Source organism: Manis pentadactyla, chromosome 4, assembly GCF_030020395.1.
Source record: "Manis pentadactyla isolate mManPen7 chromosome 4, mManPen7.hap1, whole genome shotgun sequence".
NCBI lineage: Eukaryota > Metazoa > Chordata > Mammalia > Pholidota > Manidae > Manis > Manis pentadactyla.
This window is the reverse complement of record NC_080022.1, coordinates 189,133,755-189,154,525: the sequence shown is the minus strand read 5'-3', so window position 1 is coordinate 189,154,525 and position 20,771 is coordinate 189,133,755. Positions and strand designations below refer to the sequence as shown.

Here is a 20,771-nt window from a genome sequence, read left to right as displayed (position 1 = left end):
AGAAAATGTTGTGTCACTGGATTAGGCAATGGCTTGTCTATGAGCTACAAGAAGCGCAAGCTGTAGAGAAATTGGGCTTCATCGGCGTTTACGCATTTCTCTTTGAATGACACATTTAAGAGAAAGGAACGACAAGCCACAGACTGGGAGAAACCATTTGCAAATCACACATCTCATGAAGAACTTGTATTACGAACATGTGAGGAACACTCAACACCCGACAGTGAAACACCCCAATTCACAACATGGGCAAAAGGTTTGAACAGACACTTCACCAAAGCAGGTATATGAACACAGAGCAAATGAGGACATGAATAGATTTTTGACGTCATTGGTCATTAGGGAATGCCATTTAAAACATATGTTACACCATTAAATACTTACATTACTCAAAAAAAACCCTGATATAACCAAATGCTGAGAGGGCGAGAGCACTGGACCCTGCCCCCCACTGCTGCCTTTGGGTGTAAAGCCATCCAGCTTCTTTGGAAAACAGGCAGTTTCTAATAAGTTATGCACGTACCTACCATCTGATCCAGCAGTCCCACTTCTAAGTAAATATTTTCCCAAGCGACCTGAAAACTTACGTTCCCATGAAAGCTTAAACACGGATGTTTACAGCAGTTTCATTTAAAATTGCCCTAAGCTGGAAACAACCCTCATGCCCTTCATTTGATGACTAATAAAGTGGGGTTCCCTCACACCGTGGAAAAAATTAAGAACACTGATGAATCTCAAAATGTTAAGTGCAGAAAGCCAGGCCCAGACGGCTCACAGTGGAAATCCCATTTCTATACACTTTGGAAAGGGCAAAACAATAGTGGCAGAGAACAGGTTATGGGGGCCAGGGGTAAAGGATGGGGAGGGTTTGGCTAGAGAGAGGCAGCCCAAGGGCATTGGGTCAGGGAGAATGCTCTGCGGCCTGTCTGTGGTGGTGGTGACACACCTGTGCATCTCAGTCAAAACAGAACTGAGCCCCCAAAAGTGTAGATTTTATTGTACATATATTTGCCTAAATATAAAAAGCACCTGATTTGGAAAAGGGGCAAAGATCAGCGATACGCTGTTATTTTAAGGAGAAAGATGACTGGGAGAGACCAAAGTCTGCAGCAGGAGAGGCACCTGACCTGGACATCAGGGGGCACAGGGTGGGGGCTTCGGGGGAGAGGGAACACAGGCGGAGTCCGGCTGCACCCGAGGGCCAGGAAAGGCGGAAGGAGGGCAGGGGGCACTGCCCGTGGGACCTGCTGCCTGTGCGGGGCTGGGGGTGTTAAAACGTTGGGGAAGCAGGCAAAAAAGCCAGCACAGGGACAAAACGGGAGCGGAGTCAAAGAAGGCAAAGGCCACCGCCGTCTTGGGAGATGAGGAGGGAAGTGCACGGGCGTGGGTCGCTGTCCAGATCCCGGGGGCAGGTAGGAGAAACAGGGCTGGCGGGGTGGGGGTGGGGGTCCAGACAGCCGTCCGCGGGGCACACGAGGAGGATGTGGGGCCCGGGGCCGCGTGGGGGGCACGGGAAGGCGTGGGGTCCGAAGACGCCGTGGGGGGCCCGGGAACGACGTGGGGCACGGGATCAGCCTGGAGGCCAGAGGACCGCGTGGGAGAGGACGCCGGGGTCCTGGACCCCGGGAAAGGAGAGGCGCGCAGTCGCGCTCCCGGGCCCCGCCCTCCGTCTCCCCGCCCCTCCTGCCCAAGACTCCGCCCAGGTCCCGCCCACGCCTCCACCTAGGCCCACCCCTCTCTAGCCTAGTCCAATCGGCAGCCCGCTACCGCCTCTTGGCCCCAGGTGTCGCGGCTTCTCCCACGCTTGTACGTTCCGAAGGACAGCCTGGCGGTCCAATGAGCTCTCAAAATGGTTTTCCAATTTTTGGAAAAACCAATCCAGAAGCGGCGCGGGCAGGGAAGGCGGGCCTCCGTGATGGACAGGAGGGGAGATTCCAGGATTGTTGCTGGTTACTAGCTGCCGCCCGCCGCCCGGCCGCTTCATTGTCACCGGGCCTCGGAGCCAGCGCTGGCCCCAAGAGCAAGAGGTGGCCGTTTGGAAGCCCGGGCCCCGCGCAGCTCCCGCGGATCAGCCCGGCAGGCCCCGCGCCTCAAGCCCGCCCCGCGCAGGTGAGGGTGTCCCCGCGCAGATGAGCGGGGCCAGGCCCTGCGCAGGTGACGGTGTCCCGGCGCAGATGAGCAGGTCCGGGGCCAACGCAGGTGGGAAGGGGCTCGACCCGCGCAGATGAGGCGGTCCAGGGCCATGCCCGTGAGGGCCCCTGCACCGATAGGTGGAGTCCAGTCAACAGTTTCAGGTCCCACCACCTTGAGCCAAACTCCAGGGAGATAGGGAGCTGCCCCGTGAGTAGCCGCCAGGGGTCTTGAGGGTTTCAGGCGGAGGCTGTGGACACCCAGTTTCAAGTTCTGGGAGGACATCTTTGCATGGAAGGTGAGGTCGGGCCTTGAGTTTTCTAGTGAGAGGATGTTTGCCCTCCCAGAGCCTGGCGCACTACTGCTCTTGTGCCCAGCCAGCCGGCCTGGGTCTGGCTGGGTGTGGCAGGTGCCCTGAGGAGAGGAGGGTGTTAAATTTCATCCACAGGTCCAGAAACACATAACTGAGGACCCTGGCCTGGTGCCCGGCAGGGTCTGCTCCCCACTCCAGACAACAGGAGCGTCCGGCATTGGGCCAGGGGCCTCCCTATGGGTGTCAGGGCTGGAGGAGGCCATGGAGCTGACTGTGGGTGACGGTGGGTGTGTGCCTGCTGGCCCACCAGCGTCCTGGGTGGCAGGGAGGGCTCTGTGCATTCCTCTCTGGTCATTGCTGGTGTCGTTCACCTGCTCATCTGCTCCTGTTACCTGAGTGTCCACCAGGTGCTGGCCGAGTGCTGGGGCCACACGGTCCCTCTGCTCATGGAGGGAGCCAGAGGTGATGTAGGCGGGAGGGGATCCAGGTAAAGGGACCCGCAGGAGCAGAGGCTTGTGATGGAGGCAGGCTGGTGCTGGGTGAGGGGTGGCTGGAAGGCTGGTCTGGCCGCAGCAGGGAGAGGCAGGCAGAGGGTGGCTGAGAGCAGACCAGAGAGAGCAAGGCCAGCTCGGAGGGGCATTAGGCATGTGGGCTTTATTCTCCCTGCCTGGGAGCCCTCGGAGGGTTTTCCGAAGAGGCCCAGGGCCCAGTGTGATTGGAGACCCTGCTCAGAGAGGTCAGTCTGGCCGCATACGGTGGGGCCGGCCTGGGGAGGGGGACGGGGCTCCTGCTGTCCAGGGCCCAGGGGAAGGGGCCCCGACCAGGTTGTGGGGGGGAAGCGTAGGAGCGGGTCCAGATGCTCGCAGGTGTTGGGGGCTCTGAGGAAGTGGAGGGGGCCCGTGGCCAGACGAGGGGGACCTGGGTGGGCAGCGCTCATCACACCAAATCGTGGTCAGAATATCGCTTGTCAGGTGCTCACCATGCGCCAGCCTCGCGGTCCTGTCTGAGCCCTAGGACATCCCCCAGGGGCGCCCTTTAAATGCCTGTTTTACAGATGGAAACAGTGAGGCTCAGGCAGGCAGGGTGTCCTGGGGTGGGGGCGTGACAGGGCTCATCCCAGGCCCCCCTCAGCAGGGTTCCTCCTGGGGGGGTCATCTTTGTTGCTCACCACTGGGAGTCTGCCACACGCCTCATTTTCCTGATGGGGAGACTGCCGCAGCGAGGGGGGTGGCTGGGTGGTGGCAGGCTTCCTGGGGGAACTGGGAGCAGACAGACCCGGGTGCCCTCGGCTCCCTGCGGCCCTGCAGGAGGTGTGTGCAGGGCACCTCCTTCCTTGAAGGGTGTCTCACTGTGTCCCTTCCTGCCAGCTCAGGGCCTGCACCCACAATGAGAGGCTCCCGGGCTGTTAGGGGTGCCCCCGGCCCCCCCGAGAGCAGCCCAGAAGGCGTGGACCTGAGTCTGACAGGCCTCCCCCCGCCTGTGACCCAGCGCCCCAGCAGCGCCTCCAGCATCAAGCCCATCGCCCGCCCCGTCTCTGCGGCCCTGGGCGCTGAGCCGGTGAGCCTGGCACGGGTGAGTCCCCCCCCTCGCCTCCCAGGGGCTTCTGACTCCTGGGCAAGCTCTGAGCCGCAGCAGGCCCCCCACCCATCCTGTGGGGGCAGGCAGGAAGGATTCCAGCCCCTGGGTCAGGGAGCTCACTCACAGACACGGTACGGCCAGGGCCGGCAAGTCCCTGCCCCTCCTGCCCCACCGCGTTTGGGGTCGTTGGGCTCCTTGACTGTGGGAAGGAGGGGCCCATGGTGGCACTGGAGGAGCCCCAGGTTGGGGGGAGTCGCCGGCTGACTCACTGGTGAGTGGGTGACAAGGACCAGCAGCCTTCGCCCCGAGGCCAGGCCTCCCGCATTTCCTTGGACCCTCCAGCTCCCAGGGCTGCAGGCCTCCCACTCCATGGGAGGCAGCTGGGTCATAGAGGCCGGGGCCCTGTCCTGGACCCCCACGCTGCCCTCCCGCCTGTCCAGGTGAGCCAGGAGGCCCTTCCCTCCACACCCACCCGCCTCTTTAAAGCTGCTTGCCGGGGCCTGGCCTGGAGCCAGGTGAGCTGGCGAGTGTCTGAAACATTTGCCGTGTGACTGGCTATTTCCTCCTTTTTTCAGGAGGCCACAGAGCCCGGAAGCCCTCACGCCACCAACAAGCTCCGAAGACCCAACAGCACCATGCAGGTCCCCCAGCCGCAAGCCAGCCAGGCCTGGGCCAGCACCCCCAGGTGACCCCTGCCATCCTCGGGCGACCGCAGCCTGCTCCCTTCCTGCCTCTGTCTGCCCCTCTGGCCTCGCCGGCGTGCACTTCTGCTTGGCAGTGGGGTGCGGGGCGACTTCACACGGCCCACTGAGTGGGGGCAGGCGGGCCAGGCCTTCGTGTGTTTCGTGTGGAGGTCTGACCTCAAGGCCGCTCTCCTGGCTGCTTGCCTCCCGCACCCCTGGCGTGGTTTTCTCCCAGGCCTGCTTGTCAGATAAGGGACCGAGAGGCCGTACTGAAGCCGTCGGCCGGGCCGCACAGTGCCCTTCGGTGACCCACCCTCCCTTCCCGCCTGTGTTCCTGGAATCGGCCTCCCTTGGGGGGGGGACTAACCTGGCCTGCTGAACTCTATCCACAGGCCTGCCGAGCCCCCCGGCTTCATGACGCTCTTTGAGGGTGGCCCTGGCGGGACAAAGAGGCTGGCGAGCCCGAGCAAAGCGTCCAGCGAGAGGGGAGCCGCGTGGGCTGTGCCGGTGAGGGCCGGGGCTGCGTCTGAGCGCCCCGCGAGCAGCAGCGTCCCTGCTCTTGCCACACCTGCGGGAGGCCGTGAGGGGAGGGGGTGCCGTGAGGGGAGGGGGTCACGTGAGCCCGCTCGGACCGCGTTACCACGTGAGGAGGGGCCAAGCCCTCCCCGGCCACCCCACTGCTCCGCGTGTGTGAGGCGGGGGGTGGGGCGGCATGGAGGGGACACGCTGTCGGCAGCTTCACGGGCTGAGGCCGAATGCGTCCACACCAACAGGATGACCAGCCCCGGGCCTTCAGCTTGCCGCCTGCCGCCCAGAGCCCCAGCACCCTTGGCACACCAGGGGGCTCCCGGAGGAGAGAGTGCACCGTGCCCCTGGCACCCAACTTCACCGCCAACAACAGGTGCGACCTGCTGCAGGTGCCTGGCACGGCCCCACCCCGAGGCCCCCATGGCGGCCGTGGCCGGACCAGGGTGCTGTGGAAGGAGTGAGTGGGTGTCCAGGGGAGCGGCTCTACCTGAGGGCCGAGGAGGAGGCCACAGGGTGGTGTCTTCACACAGGGGCTCCGCTCCGGTCTGGGGGCCTCAGAAGGGCAGGTCCCCTCCCAGTCCTGGGTGCAGCTTTACTGTTGGAGAGGTTGCCTGGCGAGTCTCATGTGGGGCGACCAGCAACCTTTTAAGGCTCGTGGGGGTCTCTGGAGCCTGGTGGCTGCCCCCGTGTCTTTAGGAAGGAAGCAGCCTGTTGCCCCTGCCTGCACTTGCTCGCTGCGGGTGGAGAGCCAGGCAGTGTGCGGGCTGTGGCGGTCACCTCTCAGCCCTGCCAGCTGTGCCGTGGCAACGGCACGTTCAGAGCGATGGCTGGGGCGGCGGGGTAGGGGGCGGGGGCCCGGGCGGGCCGTGGCCTCCATCAGTGGGGCTGGTGGCTGGGCCTGGGTTGGGCAGGGTGAGCATGGCCAGAGGGACCCACAGAGGAAGTCGGCTTGGGACCTCGGCTGCCAGGAGAGCCGGTCCTCTTCGCTCTCGGCCTCCATGGGCCCAGTGGCCAGACGGACAAGGACCCGTGCCTCGGCACAAGCGCACGTCCGAACCGTTAGGGCCAGTCACCTAAGGAACCGTGAGACTGGTGTTCTCTCTTCCCAAGCCTGTGTTCGTGCTGTCTGAAATCAGCCGCGCAAGGAAGACAACACCAGTGTAGTTGGCAAATGCTGCAAGTAAGAGCGTTCCCCCTGAGAAGCGGCTGCCAGGCCTTGGTTGGCACAGCCTGGTACTGAGTGTAGGTGTTTGAACCGTCCTGTCCTCTGCTTGGCCCCAATCTCCATCACGTCCTGCTGTCTGTTGGCCTTTGGCAGGCGGGTTGTCTGGAATACTGGCTCTGTCGGAATCTAAGGAGGCCCTAAAGCTGGTGCCTGGTGTTTGGCAGGGACCTGGCTGCTGTATGGCGGTTCCCACCTGTCAGTATCTGCGACTTTTCCCTGGGCTGCTCAGTCTGTCCGAGGAGAGTCTCTGGTCCCCACCTAGGGGTTACAGTCCTGCTGCCAGAGGTGTGGGCCGGGCAGGTGGGGGTGCAGGTGTCCTGGGTGGGTCACCAGACCTCTTCACCTGGGGAGGGCCTGGCTTGGTGCCTGGGGGCAGCTGCTCCTGTGGGAGAGCCAGATGCCTGCACTTCCTGCACCCCCCTGGGACCTGGAGGCAGACCAGCCGCCTGGCGCCAACCCCATAGCCCCTGGTCCCCCGACTACACCTGGCTTCCTGATGGCTCTGCTGTTCCTTACTCTGTAAACTGTGGGCCCCTCTTTGCTGCTGTCCCCTGAGCCCTTGTCCTCGTGCGTTTGTGGCGTGTTTATTCCCTGCTCTGGGTCTGAGGGGAGGATGCAGCACGTGCCCCATTGTCTAACTGGTGCTGGAAGGCCTTTGCCCTGCCGACTGATGACCTGTGACCAGTCTCCCAGCACAGGTGTGTCCATTGTCAGGGGTCACGGTTTTCACTGCTGCCTCGGTTCTGCTCGGCAGAAAACCCCAGGTGGGCTTTCCCGGTCTGAGAAGGGCCCCGCCGCTGGGCGAGGCGGCCGCCGAGGGGTCCTGCTGGAGGCTCGGCCTGCGCCGCGGTGAGCGCTGAGCCCGGCGTGTCAGGGACCCTCTCTCCGCCTCCCGGGGCCTGACGCTGCCTCTCGTCTCTTCGGGCAGGAGCAGCAAGGGAGCCGTGGGCAACCGCGTCACCACTATGGTGCACAACCGCTGCGGCCTCCCGGAGAAGCCTCCGCCCCCGAGGAGCTCCAGCCGCTCGCCCCGCCCCCGCAAGTAAGGCTCTGACCCCCGGGGCCCAGGAGCTAGGTGCGTGAGAGCACCAGGGCCCAGGCCGGGCGCCGGGGCCGAGGACGCGCAGACCGTGCTGGGCGGGCAGTCCGGCTGCAAAGCCTCAGCCTCTCCAAGTCCCCAGCCCCCTGGCTGAGTCCAGAGCCAACGTGGGTCTGGGGCAGGGCTTGGCACCCCCGTGCCCACTGCCGGATGCTCAAGTTGGAGATGGCCTATGAGGTGTCCTGCGTCACTGTCTGGCCCTGGGATCCTGTGGCTTTACAAACATTTTGCTCTTTAAAATGTAAAGAGCCCGTTAACCCTGGGCGCCCCCAGATGGTCCCTGTGGGGGGAGCAAGTGGCCCAGGGGGCTGGCCAGCAAGTCAGTATGGGGGAGCAGGCCCTCGCCCGCTCCTGATATCCCGGACACATCCTTCCAGGCTCAAGGCCTTGGGACAGAGCCAAGGCACCCCCTGTGCCCACAGGCAGAGCCATCCCCTGGGGGCCGTGCGAGGGGCCGGGTCAGGCAGCCATGAGCCTCCTTCTGCCCTCCTGCCAGCAACCTCGTCAAGGCAGCCGCCGAGGAGGGCGAGGACAGCAATCTGGAGACACCGCAGAAGAACGTCGCCAGCAGCAACCTTGTGGCCGGGAACAGTGCTGGAGTGGCTGCAGACTCCACAGCCCAGCCCAGGCTAAAGGCAGTGACAGAGGAGGAGGCTGAAAGGTGACCGCGGGCTGGGGGCCCGGGAGGGGGCCTGATGCCGGGTGATAGACTTTCCCACCCAACAGTGATTTTAAAATGCGAAGGCTGAGAAACCACACATGTGACTCCATTTGTACAAAACATCAAGAGGCAGGTGTGTGGACTCGGAGTGAAGGTTCTGGGGTCTTTCAGGGCGACGGAGACATTCTCAAATTGGTCCCACGGTCTGTAAGCTTGGTAAGATCATTGAATTAAGTGCTTAAGATGGGGTGGATTTTAGAGTACATAAATTGCACTTCAATAAAACTGTTAATTAGAAAGGCATTAAGTGAGAAGATGACCCTGAAGAATCCCAGCGACCTCCAGGGTGCCCCCTCGGAGCCAGCCGGGGGCACAAGGGTGGGCGTGGTGGCCTCTACGGTGGGCCCAGCTTCATGGGGTTGCCCCCGGCCAGGAGCCTACGGGGTCTGGGCCTGGACTCTGAGAGCCCCCGCCTCGCTGGGCGGCCACACTGTGGCTCTCTCCGAGTCTGGGGACCAGGCCCTGAAAGCGGGCGCTGGGAGGTAGGAGCCAGGAGCTCTGTGCACCGCCACCTGGCTGCCCTTCCCTTGGCAGGACGTGCCGCCCTGCATGTGCCCCATGGCAGGTGGCCGGTTGCCCCCTGTATCTCCCTCGGTATCTTTGCCGAACGAATGCAGACGGTCCTGAGAGCCGAGCTTGAGGCTCTTTGTTTGATCAGCTTTATTGAGCGTAACTTACATAGGACGAGATGCGCCGTTTTGCGCCATTTTAGTTGTACCGTCGATGAGTTTGCCCCTCATGTGCAGTCATGTCTGCACGTACAACATGCCACGACACAGAGTTTCCAGCACCCCCAAGACGCCCTTGCCTGCTCTTCGTCCAGCTGCTGCCGGTCCTGACCCTGACCCTGACCCCAGCACACCTAGGGCTCTGCCTTGCTAGAATGCTCTTGACTAGCACACATGGCCTCTGCCTTGTGCCCAGTCGAGTCTCTGGTTTGCTGCATTTTGTCCACGAGCAGCGTCAACCATGAGGACACTCATGGTGTTTACTCGCAGCCGGGTGGCTGGCCTTCGGGTATCTGAATAGTCTGTGTGGATGGGTGTATTCATTTTCCCGGGAAACATGGTTCCACCCAAAGTGGGGCTGTGCTCACAGCTTGTGGCCTCCCTGCCTCGCTGGGCCTCGGGGAGGAGGCAGCGTTCGGCTGCCTGCTTCTGCAGTCGCATGGGGCCTCACCTCGGTCCTGAGCCCCACTGTTCGGGCAGGTTCATCCACCAGGTGAACCAGGCCGCCATCACCATCCAGCGCTGGTACCGCCACCAGGCACATCAACACCGAGCCAGAGCTGCCAGCCTGGAGCACCTGCTGGCGTCCAAGCGGCAGGTCAGTGTGGGTATGTGAGCCATACCCCAAGAGGCAGGTGAGGAGCCCAGGGGCCCCAGCCGTGTATGATGGGGTTTCTGGGACTCGTGTGATTGAAACAAGAATCGCTCCATGGGTCCAGACCCCATCTGGAAGCCCAGCCACCTCCCTCCCCTGAGTCCCTGGAATCAGTAGGGCCTGGATGTCAGAAAATGCCTGTCGGGTCCCCTCTGGCTGCAGGGCCCCTGCTCTGTGGTGCAGTCATCTACCCACCCCGGAGGAGTCACCGGCTGCCCGGGAGACGGCTCGTCCTCTGTGGGGCAGAGCCTCGCGCAGGGCCTGTGGAAGCCCAGGTGTGGACTGGGCGACCCCATCTTCCCAGTCCAACCCGCCATGGCTTCGGCTTCTGTAGGAGCAGCAACAGCGGCTTGGAGAGGGAAATGTCTTGGACCTGCACCACCAGAAGGAGGCAGCCAGGAGGAAGGCCCGGGAGGAGAAAGCGCGCCAGGCCAGGCGAGCAGCCATTCAGGTGCCTGCGGTGGCCTTCGCGTGCTCAGGGTGATCTGAACAGTGCGGGGAGCGCCCCCCGAGGCAGGACCCCTGTGTGCCTGAGAGCACCACTGCGCCCCTGGGGGACCCCTGTCCATTCCCTTCCCTGAGCCTGCCCTCCTCAAGCCCCTGGAAGTCGGACCTCAGGGCAGTCGGCTGGGCGGGGAGGGAGGCCGTGCCCTCCAGGGGGTGAGGCTGCCCGGAGGTGCTCCCTTAGTAGGAGCTGCAGCGGAAGCGAGCCCAGAAGTCAGGCAACACTGAGCGTGGGCTGCCCGAGGAGGCCAGGGGGACAGGGAAGCCCCAGCCCGCCCAGGGGCCACCCCCGAGGCCTGGGACAGCTCAACAGACCCGCAAGGCCAGGAACTTGGGTGAGCACAGCCTAGAGCCTGGCCATGCCCTGCCACACCCCCGCCTCTGCCTCCTAGCTCTGCGTGGGCACCCATGGGTGTGGGCACTCCTGGGTACAGACACCCTTGTGCCTGGCCACCCCTCCCCTCCCTTGGGGAGCTCTGTGTTTGAGAGGGAGGTGCCACTATCTGGTTAGGGGCTTCCACCCTTGGGAGGGGGGTGCCTCAGCTATGCAAGCAGACCCCAGGCTCTGGCCTCCTCTCTGCTTACTCTAGACCTGGATGTGGGGACCGTACAGAGCACAGGATGAGAGTTCTGGGGTCACACTGGCTCCCCAACTTTCTACCCCAGAAGGTCAGGGTTCCCTCTGCTCTGCCAAGCCCATTGTAGCACATGCTGTCATGTGCTCTGCCTCCCCCCTGCCTGATCTGAGGGGCGCCGTCCAAGTGGGCTCATGCTGTGTCCTGTTGTGCAGGGACTGGCTTCCATACTGCAGGCCCAGAGGACCCCTGCCAGCCTGCCCCCGACTGGTCCCTGGAGCCCTGGCAGTTTCCAGAGGACAAGCCCCAGGTCTCAGCACAGCCCTCCCCACCTGCCCTCCCTGGCTTCCATGTTGGGGTGGCCTGAGCCCGCCCTTTCCCTGCTCTTCCACAGCTGTGGGGGCCCCGCACACCAGGAAGAGCTGCCCAGGACGGGTCTTGTTGCTCCAAAGCAGGGATGGCGCTTCTCAGATTGCCTTGAAATCCTACTGGTCTTCACAGGCGCCCTGGGGTGGGGCCCGTGTCTGTACCCACAGACATGAGCGGGAAGCTCAGGGGTTAGGGTTAGACCGGCCAGGGCTGAGGGGTGGGGGGCCAGACCCAGACGCGTCCCAGCCAGCTGGCCTTCCTGTTTCCCTGAAGGTGGGCTCGGGTGAGCCCAGCCTGCGTGGCTCTTGGGCACACGCCTGTGCCAAGGAAGCACACCCCAACCTCGCCTCCACGGCCCTCTGGTGGTCTCGGCTCTGACGGCCTCACTGGCCTCTCCTGCCCACCCACTGCAGGATGCCAGCTCCCAGGATGTGGCTGGTGAGGGCCTGGAGGCCGTGAGCCCTGCTGGGGACAGGGCCGCGTCCAGAGCGACCCTAGACCAGCTGCTGGACACTCTGAAGCTGCTGGAGGAGGAGCCTGAGCCACTGCCCCGCCCCAGGGCCAACCCCAGGGGCAGATACGCCTGGATTGGCGAGGTGGCCGCCCAGGCGCGGGCTGCGCTGGGGCACTGGGGGCCGGGGACGCCCACTGGGCTCCTCCCTGCCTAGTCAGGCCCCTAAGAAGGGCCAGATGGGGACTTGCTGAAGCCCCCTCCCTCAACTAGGGGCTGGCAAAGGTTGAGGACCCTCAAAGTAACCTGGGGTGGGTGCTACCCCTCTGCCAGCAGTGCCCCCAGGCAATGACGCGGAGGGTCTGGGTAGCCTGAGAGGCCCTCCCTTCCAGACCAGGCCTCCCCAGCCTCCCCTGCCTCCCCCCCATCCTGTCCCTCCCCTGCCCCAGGGTCCCGGCCAGAGTCCTCCTGCCCCAGCAGCCCCTAATGCTGGGTCCCTTGCAGGACGAGGCCAACTCCCTGACAGCTGACAACCTGGAGGAACTTGGGCAGCTCAGCGCATCTGCCGGCCCCGCCCAGGACGGGACGCTGCTCTCAGAGGCCAAGCTGCAGAGTGTCCTGAACTTCCTGCAGGAGATGGACTTGGAGGAGTCGGGGCCGGGCCGGCCAGCCTCGGCCCCCCAGGTGCGGTGGGTCCCCAGCGTGGGGCACAGGTCGTGGGCAGGCGAGCGGGCCTGCCTGATGTGCGCTCTGTCCTCAGGGGCTGGTGCTGGAGGAGCGGCCAGGGCGCCCGGAGCCCAGGTCCGAGGTGAGCCCCTCCGTGATGCGGCTGCGGCCGGAGGTGGAGGAGCAGCAGGCGGCCGTGCTGCTGCACAGAGCCCTGGTGATGCCCCCACCCTGCCGAGCGACCCCTGGGTGCCGCAGGGGGCCTTGTCCCTGGTCACGGGCTGGAGAGGTCTCCCTGAGAGGCCTCGTCCGGCCCTCCCTGCAGGCGCAGCGGCGGGATCTCACCATCCGGCGGACCAGGGAGACGGAGGAGGAGCTGGGCCGGCAGCAGCGGGAGCATTACGAGGCCACCATCCAGCGGCACCTGTGCTTCATCGACCAGGTGACACCGCCCGGAAAACGGGGTGCCAGGGCAGGGCTGTCAGGACCCGCTGGGCCCATGGGGCGGGGAGAGGGACAGGACAGGGTTCCAGACCAGCTGGGGCCTCTTGGAGCCTTCTAGACCCATAGGCCTTCCTGGCTGGGCCATTTCCTTCTCTCCATAGAAACAATCAGTGTCTTCCCTGGTGGGGACCAGGTGCCACCTGCCTGGGCTGGTCTGAGGCACACCAGCACCTCTGGCCGCTCCCCCCGTGACTCCCTCTACGGCCATGCTCCCGCCCCTCATGATACGGGTGGGTGGGGGGCAGGTGGGCAGCGCACCCTCTGTGGGGGGTCCGGCCACATGGGGTCACTCAGAGGGCTAGTTGGCCCTGTGGGGCCTGGTGGGAGGTGGGCACACACCCTGGGCCTCTCCCATGCCCTTCCTGGGCCACCCTGCCTCAGGGAGGCTGCTTCTGGTCTGCCGGCTGGAGAGGCAGCCCGTGCTCCCCCAGGTGAGGGGCGGTGGGCGCTTCCCCACCCTGCACTCAGCTGCAGACCTGGGGTCCTTTTCGGGGGAAAATGTGTGGGGTCTGCAGAGGAGAAGGAGCCCAGAGGAACAGGCCCCCGGTGGCTATGAATGGCACCCACTTGGCAGTTGTCGGTGTGTAGCCCTCGGGGCGGCCAGGCGCCATCCTGGGGGCTTCACAGAGACCCCCTGGCTGGCCACAGGAAGGTCCTCCACAGGCTGGGTGAGGGGGCCCTGGAATGACCCCCAGGAAGAAGGGAAGGAGGGGGCCCAAGATTGTGGCCCTGGCATTTTAGGGGCACAGGCCTTCCCTGGCAAGGGGAGGTGGGGTCTCTTCACAGTCAGGGGTCACGCAGGGCGGGCTTCACCTCCGGCCCCCTGACCACAGCTGATTGAAGACAAGAAGGTCCTGGCCGAGAAGTGCGAGGCCATGGTGGCCGAGCTGAAGCAGGGGGACAAGAGGCACAGGGAGCGGGAGGCCCAGATGCAGGCGCACCACGAGCTGGTGAGCCCTCGGCGGCTCCCCCGCCCTGCCTGCCGCCTGACTGCAGGCCTGCTGCTGTCGGGCCCGGGGAGGGGCGTCCTTGCCCAGCCGCCCCAGAGCGGGGCGGCCCCTCAGCCTCCTCCAGCCGGGGAATCCAATGTCGTCGGCTTGTGAACAGGACCCCCAGACCCGCCATGGCATTTTGGAGCCGGGAGCCTGTGTATGTGCCCCAGCCCAAGATGCCATCCAGCAGGCAGGGGTACCCCAGCACCAGCTCTGTCCCCTCCTTCCCCTGGAGCTGCATCCCACATGCCTGTCGGGAGCCAGAGGGGGCCAAGGGGCTCGTGTGACCCCCGCGTGTCACAGATGAGCAGCCCCCACCCCCACCCCGGCAGCGACAGCCGTGTGCGAGCCGTCCCACCCCAGCTCTGGGTCCCTGAGCAGAGGGACCTCGCTCAGTTTTCCCGGCTCCAGGCCAAGGCCTGTCCCCACTGTCTCCTGCTTTGCCAGCAGTCGCTGTTGAAAGTCTGTCTTGCCCACGCGTCTCGGCCTGCCTGGCTGTGCTTCCCCCCCGTGGGGAGCGATGGTCCCAGAGCCAAGACCTGACTCACGGTGGGGGTGGCACCAGCACTTTAAGCCCCCCACTTCCAGGGACCACAGTGGGCAGCCGGGGTTGGGACCGCCTGTCACAAAAGTGTGGGCTCGGGCGTCCCCGTGGGGCCAGCGCAGGCCAGCTGACCTCCTCATCTCGGGCCTCCTGCTTCCCCGAGGGGGGCAGACGGGATTGCCAGGAGTCACGTGGAGGGGCTGGCGGGCGCACCTCCTGACTGGCACCGGGAGAGAGTCCCCGTTCAGAGACTGAGGGCATGGCCAGGGGGCAGGGGGCCTCTGCATCCCCGCTTCCCACGGCGACTCTGGGGCCTCCCGTTCTCTTGCTGGTAGGAGATCAAGAAACTGAAAGAGCTGATGAGCGCCACTGAGAGGGCCCGGAGGGAGAAGTGGATCAGCGAGAAGACGCGCAAGATCAAGGAGATCACGGTCAGAGGTGGGCGCAGGGGAGGCTGGGGGTGCTGGCGGGCAATGGGCTCAGCACAGACGCAGTGCCCCAGGCAGAGCCCGGCCCCAGGAGGGCTGGGCCTTGCGGTCCCTCAGAGCAGGCTCCTCCCTCCGGCTCCCAGGGGGCCAGCCTGCGGGGTTCGGGGGGGCGGGTCCCAGGGTTTCCCAGCCCCTGGCATCACCCCCGTTCCCCCACGTAGAGAGTGGATCTGAGGGCTGAGGGGCAACCCAACTGTGCCTGCCAGCACCTGGCCATGTCCAGCCTTCCTGCCCCTGCACCCCCTTCACAGGGACCCTCCTCTAGGGAGACTGGGTACCACCAGGGGAGACCCTGTAGGCCAGTGCCTCATAGGGGAGCAGCTGCAGTGCCAAAGGCAGGGAAGGGTGCTGTGGGGCCAGGTGGCCTCCGCTGTGCTTGGGGCTGAGACTCCTGGGGTGGCCCAAGTGCCCTGGCTGGCCTGCAGCCCTGGTGTCTCAGTAGGTGAGAGTTGGGGATCCCCTACAGTACTGGGGGTGAGGATCGGGGCCCCCGCGGCACGGTGGGCAGAGGTCGGGGGTCCCTGCAGCCTGGCGCTCCCCCCAGGCCTGGAGCCCGAGATCCAGAAGCTGGTCGCCAGGCATAAGCAGGAGGTGACGCGGCTGCGGAGCCTGCACGAGGCTGAGCTGGTGCAGGCGGACCAGCGGGCAGCCCAGCGCTGCGACCGCCAGGTGGAGGAGCTCCGGGAACACCTGCAGCGGGAGAAGGAGGCCCTGGCACAGCAGGAGAGGGACCGTGCCCGGCAGTGGTGGGTGGCCCTGCCCTGGAGACTGGCTGGGGTGGGCAGGGCGCCGCAGGCAGCTGAGCTGGGGTGTGCCCAGACCCCGGTGATGTAGGCAGCCGTATGTGTGAGCAGCGCCCTCCTCCCGCAGGATGGGTCAGGTGCTGCCCAATGCCAGAGACAGGCCGGGTGGGGAACTGGGCGCAGGGCTGAGTGGCGGCCTCCGTGCAGATGCCGCCAGGGCCTCTCAGGGACTGTGGCTGCGGGTTGGGCGGGGGCCGCTTCTGGCGGCCCCTGGACCCCTCTGTGCGCCGTGGCCGTGCCCGCACCTCTGCTCTGAGCAGCCCTCCTGCCACGGCGCGCTCAGCGGTCCTGTCGCGGCAGCTTCGAGCGGCAGCTGGAGCAGGAGCAGTGGGCCCTGGAGCAGCAGCGGCGCCGGCTCTACAGCGAGGTGGCCGAGGAGAAGGAGCGGCTGGGCCAGCAGGCAGCCAGGTGCCGCCGGGAGGCCCGGGCCAGCGGGCAGCCGGCGCCTCGCGCCAGCGCAGGTGCTGACGTCTCCCCCGCCTGCAGGCAGCGTGCGGAGCTGGAGGAGCTGAGGCAGCGGCTGGAGGAGAGCAGCTCCGCGGGGGGCCGGGCCCTCAGGGCCGAGTTCGAGAAGGGGAGGGAGGAGCAGGAGCTCCGGCACCAGGTGTGCCAGGCCCGGCCCGCCCTCCTCCCAGGAGGCCCGCAGGGTGGGCTGTGAGGCTTGCTCACGGCCCTCTGCCTGCAGACGGAGCTGAAGGCCCTGAAGGACCAGCTGGCAGTGGAGCGGCAGCTGTGGGAGGCCAGCCGCGCCAAGAAGGAGGTGGGGCGTGGGCGCGGCCCGTGGGAGGGTGGCACCCGGGCAGCAGAGCCAGCGCGAGTGGGTCCGGTGGGCACGGTTCTGGGTCGCCGGCTGGGCCGCTGGGGCTGGCGGTTCGTTCTGGGCTGGCCGGCCCCTCTCGGGGGGGCTCCAGGAGTGGCCGGAGCCGTGCACCTCCTCTCCAGGAAGCGTGGCTGCTGAGGCGGGAGCGGGAGCTGAGGGAAGAGATGCGGAGAGACCGAGACAAGGAGATCGAGCTGGTCGTCCACCGGCTGGAGGCGGACATGACGCTGGCCAGGGAGGAGAGCGAGAGAGCCTCGGAGAGCCGGTGAGGCCTTCCCCTGGCACCTGGCGCTCCGCCGCGCCAGGCCCGGGCTGCCCACCCCGCTGACCCGGCCCCTGCCGCCCCCAGCGTCAAGCGCGTCCGGGACAAGTATGAGGCGGAGCTCACGGAGCTGGCACAGTCCGAGCGGAGGCTCCAGGAACGGTGCACGGAGCTGAAGGGGCGCCTCGCAGAGGCCGAAGGGGAGAGCGGGCGCCTGCAGGGCCTGCTGCGGCAGAAGGACGAGGAGCTGGCCGGCGTAACGGCGGTGAGAGGGCTTCGGGGCTGCCACCGGCCCCCGCCCGCTGCCGCTCGCTGTCCTGCTCATGGCCTCCCCGCGCCGCCCAGGTGAATGCGCACCTGGCCGGGGAGCACAGCCGCCTGTCCCAGGTGCTGCGCCAGGAGTTCACCAACAGGCTGGCGGCCTCTGAGGAGGAGAACCGGCAGGTCCGGGCCCAGCTGGCAGAGCTGCAGGCCCGCCAGCGGCTGGAGCTGGAGCAGCTGGCACAGGAGAAGCAGGCGGAGCTGGAGGAGGTGCACGGGAGGTAGGCTGTGGGGTGGCTCCGGGCTGCCGGGCTGCGTGGGGTGGCGGGCAGGACCCCACACCTCCGGTGGCGGACTCTCGGGCTGAGGAACCTGGGCCGGTCAGCAGCAGCTGCTGTGGGCTCCATGCTGGGCCCCAGATGGGTGCTGTCGTGTGGCCGGGCTCTGCCTCTGTCCCAGGAGCTCCCCAAGAGGGTCCAGCCAGGGTGGGCGCCTCCCCGTGGGGCCCCAGGGACGCAGGTGCTATGTGGAAAGGGCTGAGACCCCACGGGGGTCGCAGTGAGCGGTCGCCCCACAGGAGCCCTTGTCATTCCCAGCGGGTTCTCTGAGAGGCAGGGGGTGCCTCTGGCTCTCAGCCCCTCCTGGGTGGGCACCATCATCCCACTGTGGGCCCCGACCCCGACCCACCCTGTTTCTGTGGGCAGGGTCCTGGTGCAGCCGTGGGGTCACAACCCTGTCATCAGCTCCTCCGGACGGCCCAGTGCCTGCAGCCAGCAGGGCAGGGACGGGGCGGGCAGGACTCTTCTTGGGGTGGAGGCCCCTTGCTGGCCGCCCTGCTGCCATCAGAGCTGTAGACAGCCTGGGGTCTGGCCGGGGCACCACACAGAGCCAACCGTGTGCCCCCCGCAGGGTGAAGATGGCCCTGGTAAAGAAGGAGGAGGCTGTGAGCAGCCTGCAGAGGCAGCACGAGGTGGGTCCCTGCTGCTGGGCCTGCGGGGGGCAGGGAGCGGGGGGCCCAGGCCTGACCGCAAGTGGACGGCGTATTGCAGGCGGCAGTGAAGCGGGCTGACCACCTGGAGGAGCTGCTGCGGCAACGCCGGCGGCCAGTCCCAAGCACCAAGTGACTGCCCGCCGGGCAGGACGTGAACAGGCCGACGCGTCAGGGCTGACGGTGTGCAGCATGCAGTGGACACTGGCCCACCACGGCGCCTCCTCCCCTGCCCTGTGCTTGGGCCTCCCCAGCCCAGAGCGCTGTGGCCGCAGTTTATCAGTAAAGAGGTGCTTTGCCATGCTTGGTGTGACCCTGCCTCAGCTCTCTCTCCTGGCTGGGTCCGGGGTTGGCAGGGGCTGGAGGCTGCCGGAGGGCCCACCACGGAGTCTGGGGCTGACCCCATGCGCTCCCTGCTGGGCCCCCCAGCTCAGGCCGCAGTTCCCGAGCAGAGGTGGCCCTGTGTTCTGTCCTGGACCTGGACGAGCCCTGAGCCACTCAGGTGCCCCTGCTGACCCACCACATGCCCTGGAAGGGGCTCTGAGGCAGCCTGCTGGGTGCCCTGCCCATGGGCTGCTGTGTCCCCGCATGGCTGGCAGCCCCCCAGGAGACCCTCTCCTTGGTTCCCCAACTTGGACACCCCCGGAGGTGTGGTCGCCTGGAGCCGTAGAGAAACGGGCACTGGAGGGGCCCTGCCCGTGAGCAGGGTGGAAGCCCATCCCCTAAAGTCCAGGCAGGGGAGCAGCAGGGCGCTGGACAGGGTGCTCCTCCTCGGCACCCTCCCGCCCTCAGTCTGCCGGGGGCTCTGTCGCCACTGCTGCCTGGGGCGGAGCCCCTCCTGCACCCACCGTCCGCCCCGGGGGGATTTGGGCTCTCGCAGTGTGTCCCACAGCAGCCACTCTCAGCCCCAGTGCCGCGGGGCCAGGAAGGGCCTTGGCAGACTCCTCGTGGGCCTGAGCAGCTTGCAGCAGTGCTGACCTGCATGCAGGGCCCTTTCACCCCAGCCCCTGCCCTGGAGTGGGGGGTGGGGGCCGGGCCCCTCCTGCACAGGAGGCTCTTTTCCTTCTTTTGGGCCAGAGCCAGAAACGGAAGTATGGCTGGAGGGAGTGCCTGGCCTGGCCCGGGCAGAGTGCATGTGCGCGCTCCACGTCCCCGCCCTCACGGCCGTCTCATCGCCATGAGATGACCGTGCGAGAGGAAGCCTCACAGCCCCTCCAGCCCCAGCTGGGACTCCGTCGTGGGGCTTGAGATGAGGAGGGGGCTTGCTCAGCACACCAGAGGGGCTGCCTCAGTTGCCCAAAACTCTACTGGCCCCCACCTGTGTCCCCTCGGGGCCAGCTTGTGCCAGAGCCCCTTCCCCACTGGGCCTGTAGCCTGTCCCAGCCCCACCCTTCGGCCAGCCGGGCCTCTGCCAGCTCCTCTGAGTGCCAGGCTGGCCTCTGACCATCTTTCCCAAGTTCCCAGCACAGAGAGATGGGGACGGGCGGCCCCGGGCCAGGGCTTGGGGCGGCCTCCACCAGGAGAGTGCCTGTTCAGATCTGCACTGTGTCTCTGTCCTTCTGTTCTTGATTCCTAACCTTCCCACGGTCAGAAGATGCGTCCCATGTTATTCCAACCGTTTGCTTCTACGGAGACTCGCTTCCAGGCCAGCATGTGGCCGGTTTTGCTAAGTGCCCACCGGGTGTTGTGCCAGATGCGGCCATCTTCTGGCTCACAGCCGGTCGGTCCGTGGTTCCGAGTCGTCCTGTCCTCACTGATCTCTCCCCCACCCTTGCCGCTCCAGCAGAGGATGCCACTTGTCCGTGACCGTGCAGCGCCCACCTCGCTCGGAAGCCGCATTCCGGCCTGCGTGTCCAGGGTGTTAGGAGGTACACATCCGTTTAGAGCTGTGTGCTTACCAGCTGGCCCCTCTGGGCACCTGGGCACCACGTCTGGTGGTGGGAGCCACGCAGATTTCTCCATGCAGGGCTGGCGTGGCCTGTCTGCCAGCTCCTTCCTGTCGGCCCTCCTGTGACCCTCTGGTTAAGTCAGCGCAAAACCAGGCAGTAGGCAGGGAGCAGGCCCGGGCCCCGGCCCACAGGGAGGGTTGGGTTGTGCCTCTGGGGACTGGCCCGGCTCTCCTGTCTGCCCTCCTAGGCCCACAGGAGCTGCGACCAAAGCCCTCCTCCCTGCCAGGTACTGAACACCCAGGGGGCCAGGTGCCTGCCTCAGCTGCTTGGCCTCAGCCGCCATTACCTACTGCCAAGCACCTGACAGGGACTTGCCTCTCAGGGCCTTCCTGGGGTTTCTGAACCCATCTTGTGTCCTCAGTGCTTTGCTTACTCACAATAAACACTGTAAAAAAACAAAACCACATGGTGTAGTAGCCAGGGGATGGGGTATGCTGCAGGGACACAGAGCCACCACGGAGAGGGCAGGGTGCTCAGCAAGGTGAGCACGTTGTGACCTGGTGGGTAGAGTGACCCCTCTGGGAGGTGACGTTTGAGGGAAACACCGAGGAGAAGAGGGAGCTAGTCACACAGAAATCTAGGGAAGCACGTGCCAGGCCTGGGAACTGCCGTGCAAAGGTCCTGGGGCGGGGCAGTGAGGGGGCTAGTGCGGCTGTAGCAGGGCCGGGGGATCTGAGATCAGGTCGAATGGGGGGAGCCAGGGCGGGGGGCATGCCAAGGATTTGGCTTGACTGGGAGAGGGGACCTCCGGGTGCCTCTGGGCGGAGCAGTGGGTCTGACTTGATTTTAAAAGGCCCTCTCTGGCTGCTGTGTCGAGAGCCAACTGTCAGGATGCAGGATGTGGAGACAGGGAGGTCAGTTCAGGGGCCCTGGCCATCCGGGCAGGAGGTGGTGGTGGCCGGGCTGGTGCAGGGAGGGGGCTCTGGGTGCATCTT

The 20,771-nt window shown here is 65.8% G+C and overlaps 2 protein-coding genes across 5 annotated transcripts in view; one reads left to right on the top strand and one right to left on the bottom strand.

Annotated features, from left to right (window-relative positions):
- NDUFAF8 (NADH:ubiquinone oxidoreductase complex assembly factor 8) overlaps positions 1 to 20,771 on the bottom strand; it is a 75,428-nt gene that overhangs the window by 14,776 nt on the left and 39,881 nt on the right. The window lies entirely within an intron of this gene.
- On the top strand, positions 1,900 to 18,190 carry CEP131 (centrosomal protein 131). 3 transcript variants are annotated; one of them, XM_057501789.1, is made up of 27 exons: positions 1,900 to 2,109; positions 3,811 to 4,015; positions 4,597 to 4,706; positions 5,097 to 5,211; positions 5,478 to 5,605; positions 6,343 to 6,465; positions 7,386 to 7,499; positions 8,053 to 8,217; positions 9,486 to 9,603; positions 9,995 to 10,111; positions 10,352 to 10,499; positions 10,955 to 11,049; positions 11,522 to 11,704; positions 12,064 to 12,243; positions 12,320 to 12,442; positions 12,551 to 12,667; positions 13,563 to 13,679; positions 14,601 to 14,703; positions 15,298 to 15,499; positions 15,857 to 15,964; positions 16,043 to 16,160; positions 16,242 to 16,316; positions 16,499 to 16,641; positions 16,726 to 16,903; positions 16,984 to 17,180; positions 17,809 to 17,869; positions 17,949 to 18,190. In XM_057501789.1, the coding sequence occupies exons 2-27, from the start codon at positions 3,830 to 3,832 to the stop codon at positions 18,021 to 18,023; spliced, it is 3,399 nt and encodes a 1,132-aa protein (XP_057357772.1). In that variant the 5' UTR covers positions 1,900 to 2,109; positions 3,811 to 3,829; the 3' UTR covers positions 18,024 to 18,190. The 3 variants fall into 3 exon arrangements, with proteins under 3 accessions (XP_057357772.1, XP_057357773.1, XP_057357774.1); XM_057501790.1 differs by lacking the exons at positions 1,900 to 2,109; positions 6,343 to 6,465; XM_057501791.1 differs by lacking the exons at positions 1,900 to 2,109; positions 3,811 to 4,015; positions 4,597 to 4,706; positions 5,097 to 5,211; positions 5,478 to 5,605 and having other exon boundaries at positions 6,452 to 6,474.

Coding starts and splice junctions, on each gene's coding strand:
- CEP131 (XM_057501789.1), top strand. CDS start 3,830: ATGAGAGGCTCCCGGGCTGTTAGGGGTGCCCCCGGCCCCCCCGAGAGC. Junction 10,500..10,954: donor CCGCAAGGCCAGGAACTTGG/GTGAGCACAGCC, acceptor CCTGTTGTGCAG/GGACTGGCTTCCATACTGCA. Junction 13,680..14,600: donor TGCAGGCGCACCACGAGCTG/GTGAGCCCTCGG, acceptor TCTTGCTGGTAG/GAGATCAAGAAACTGAAAGA.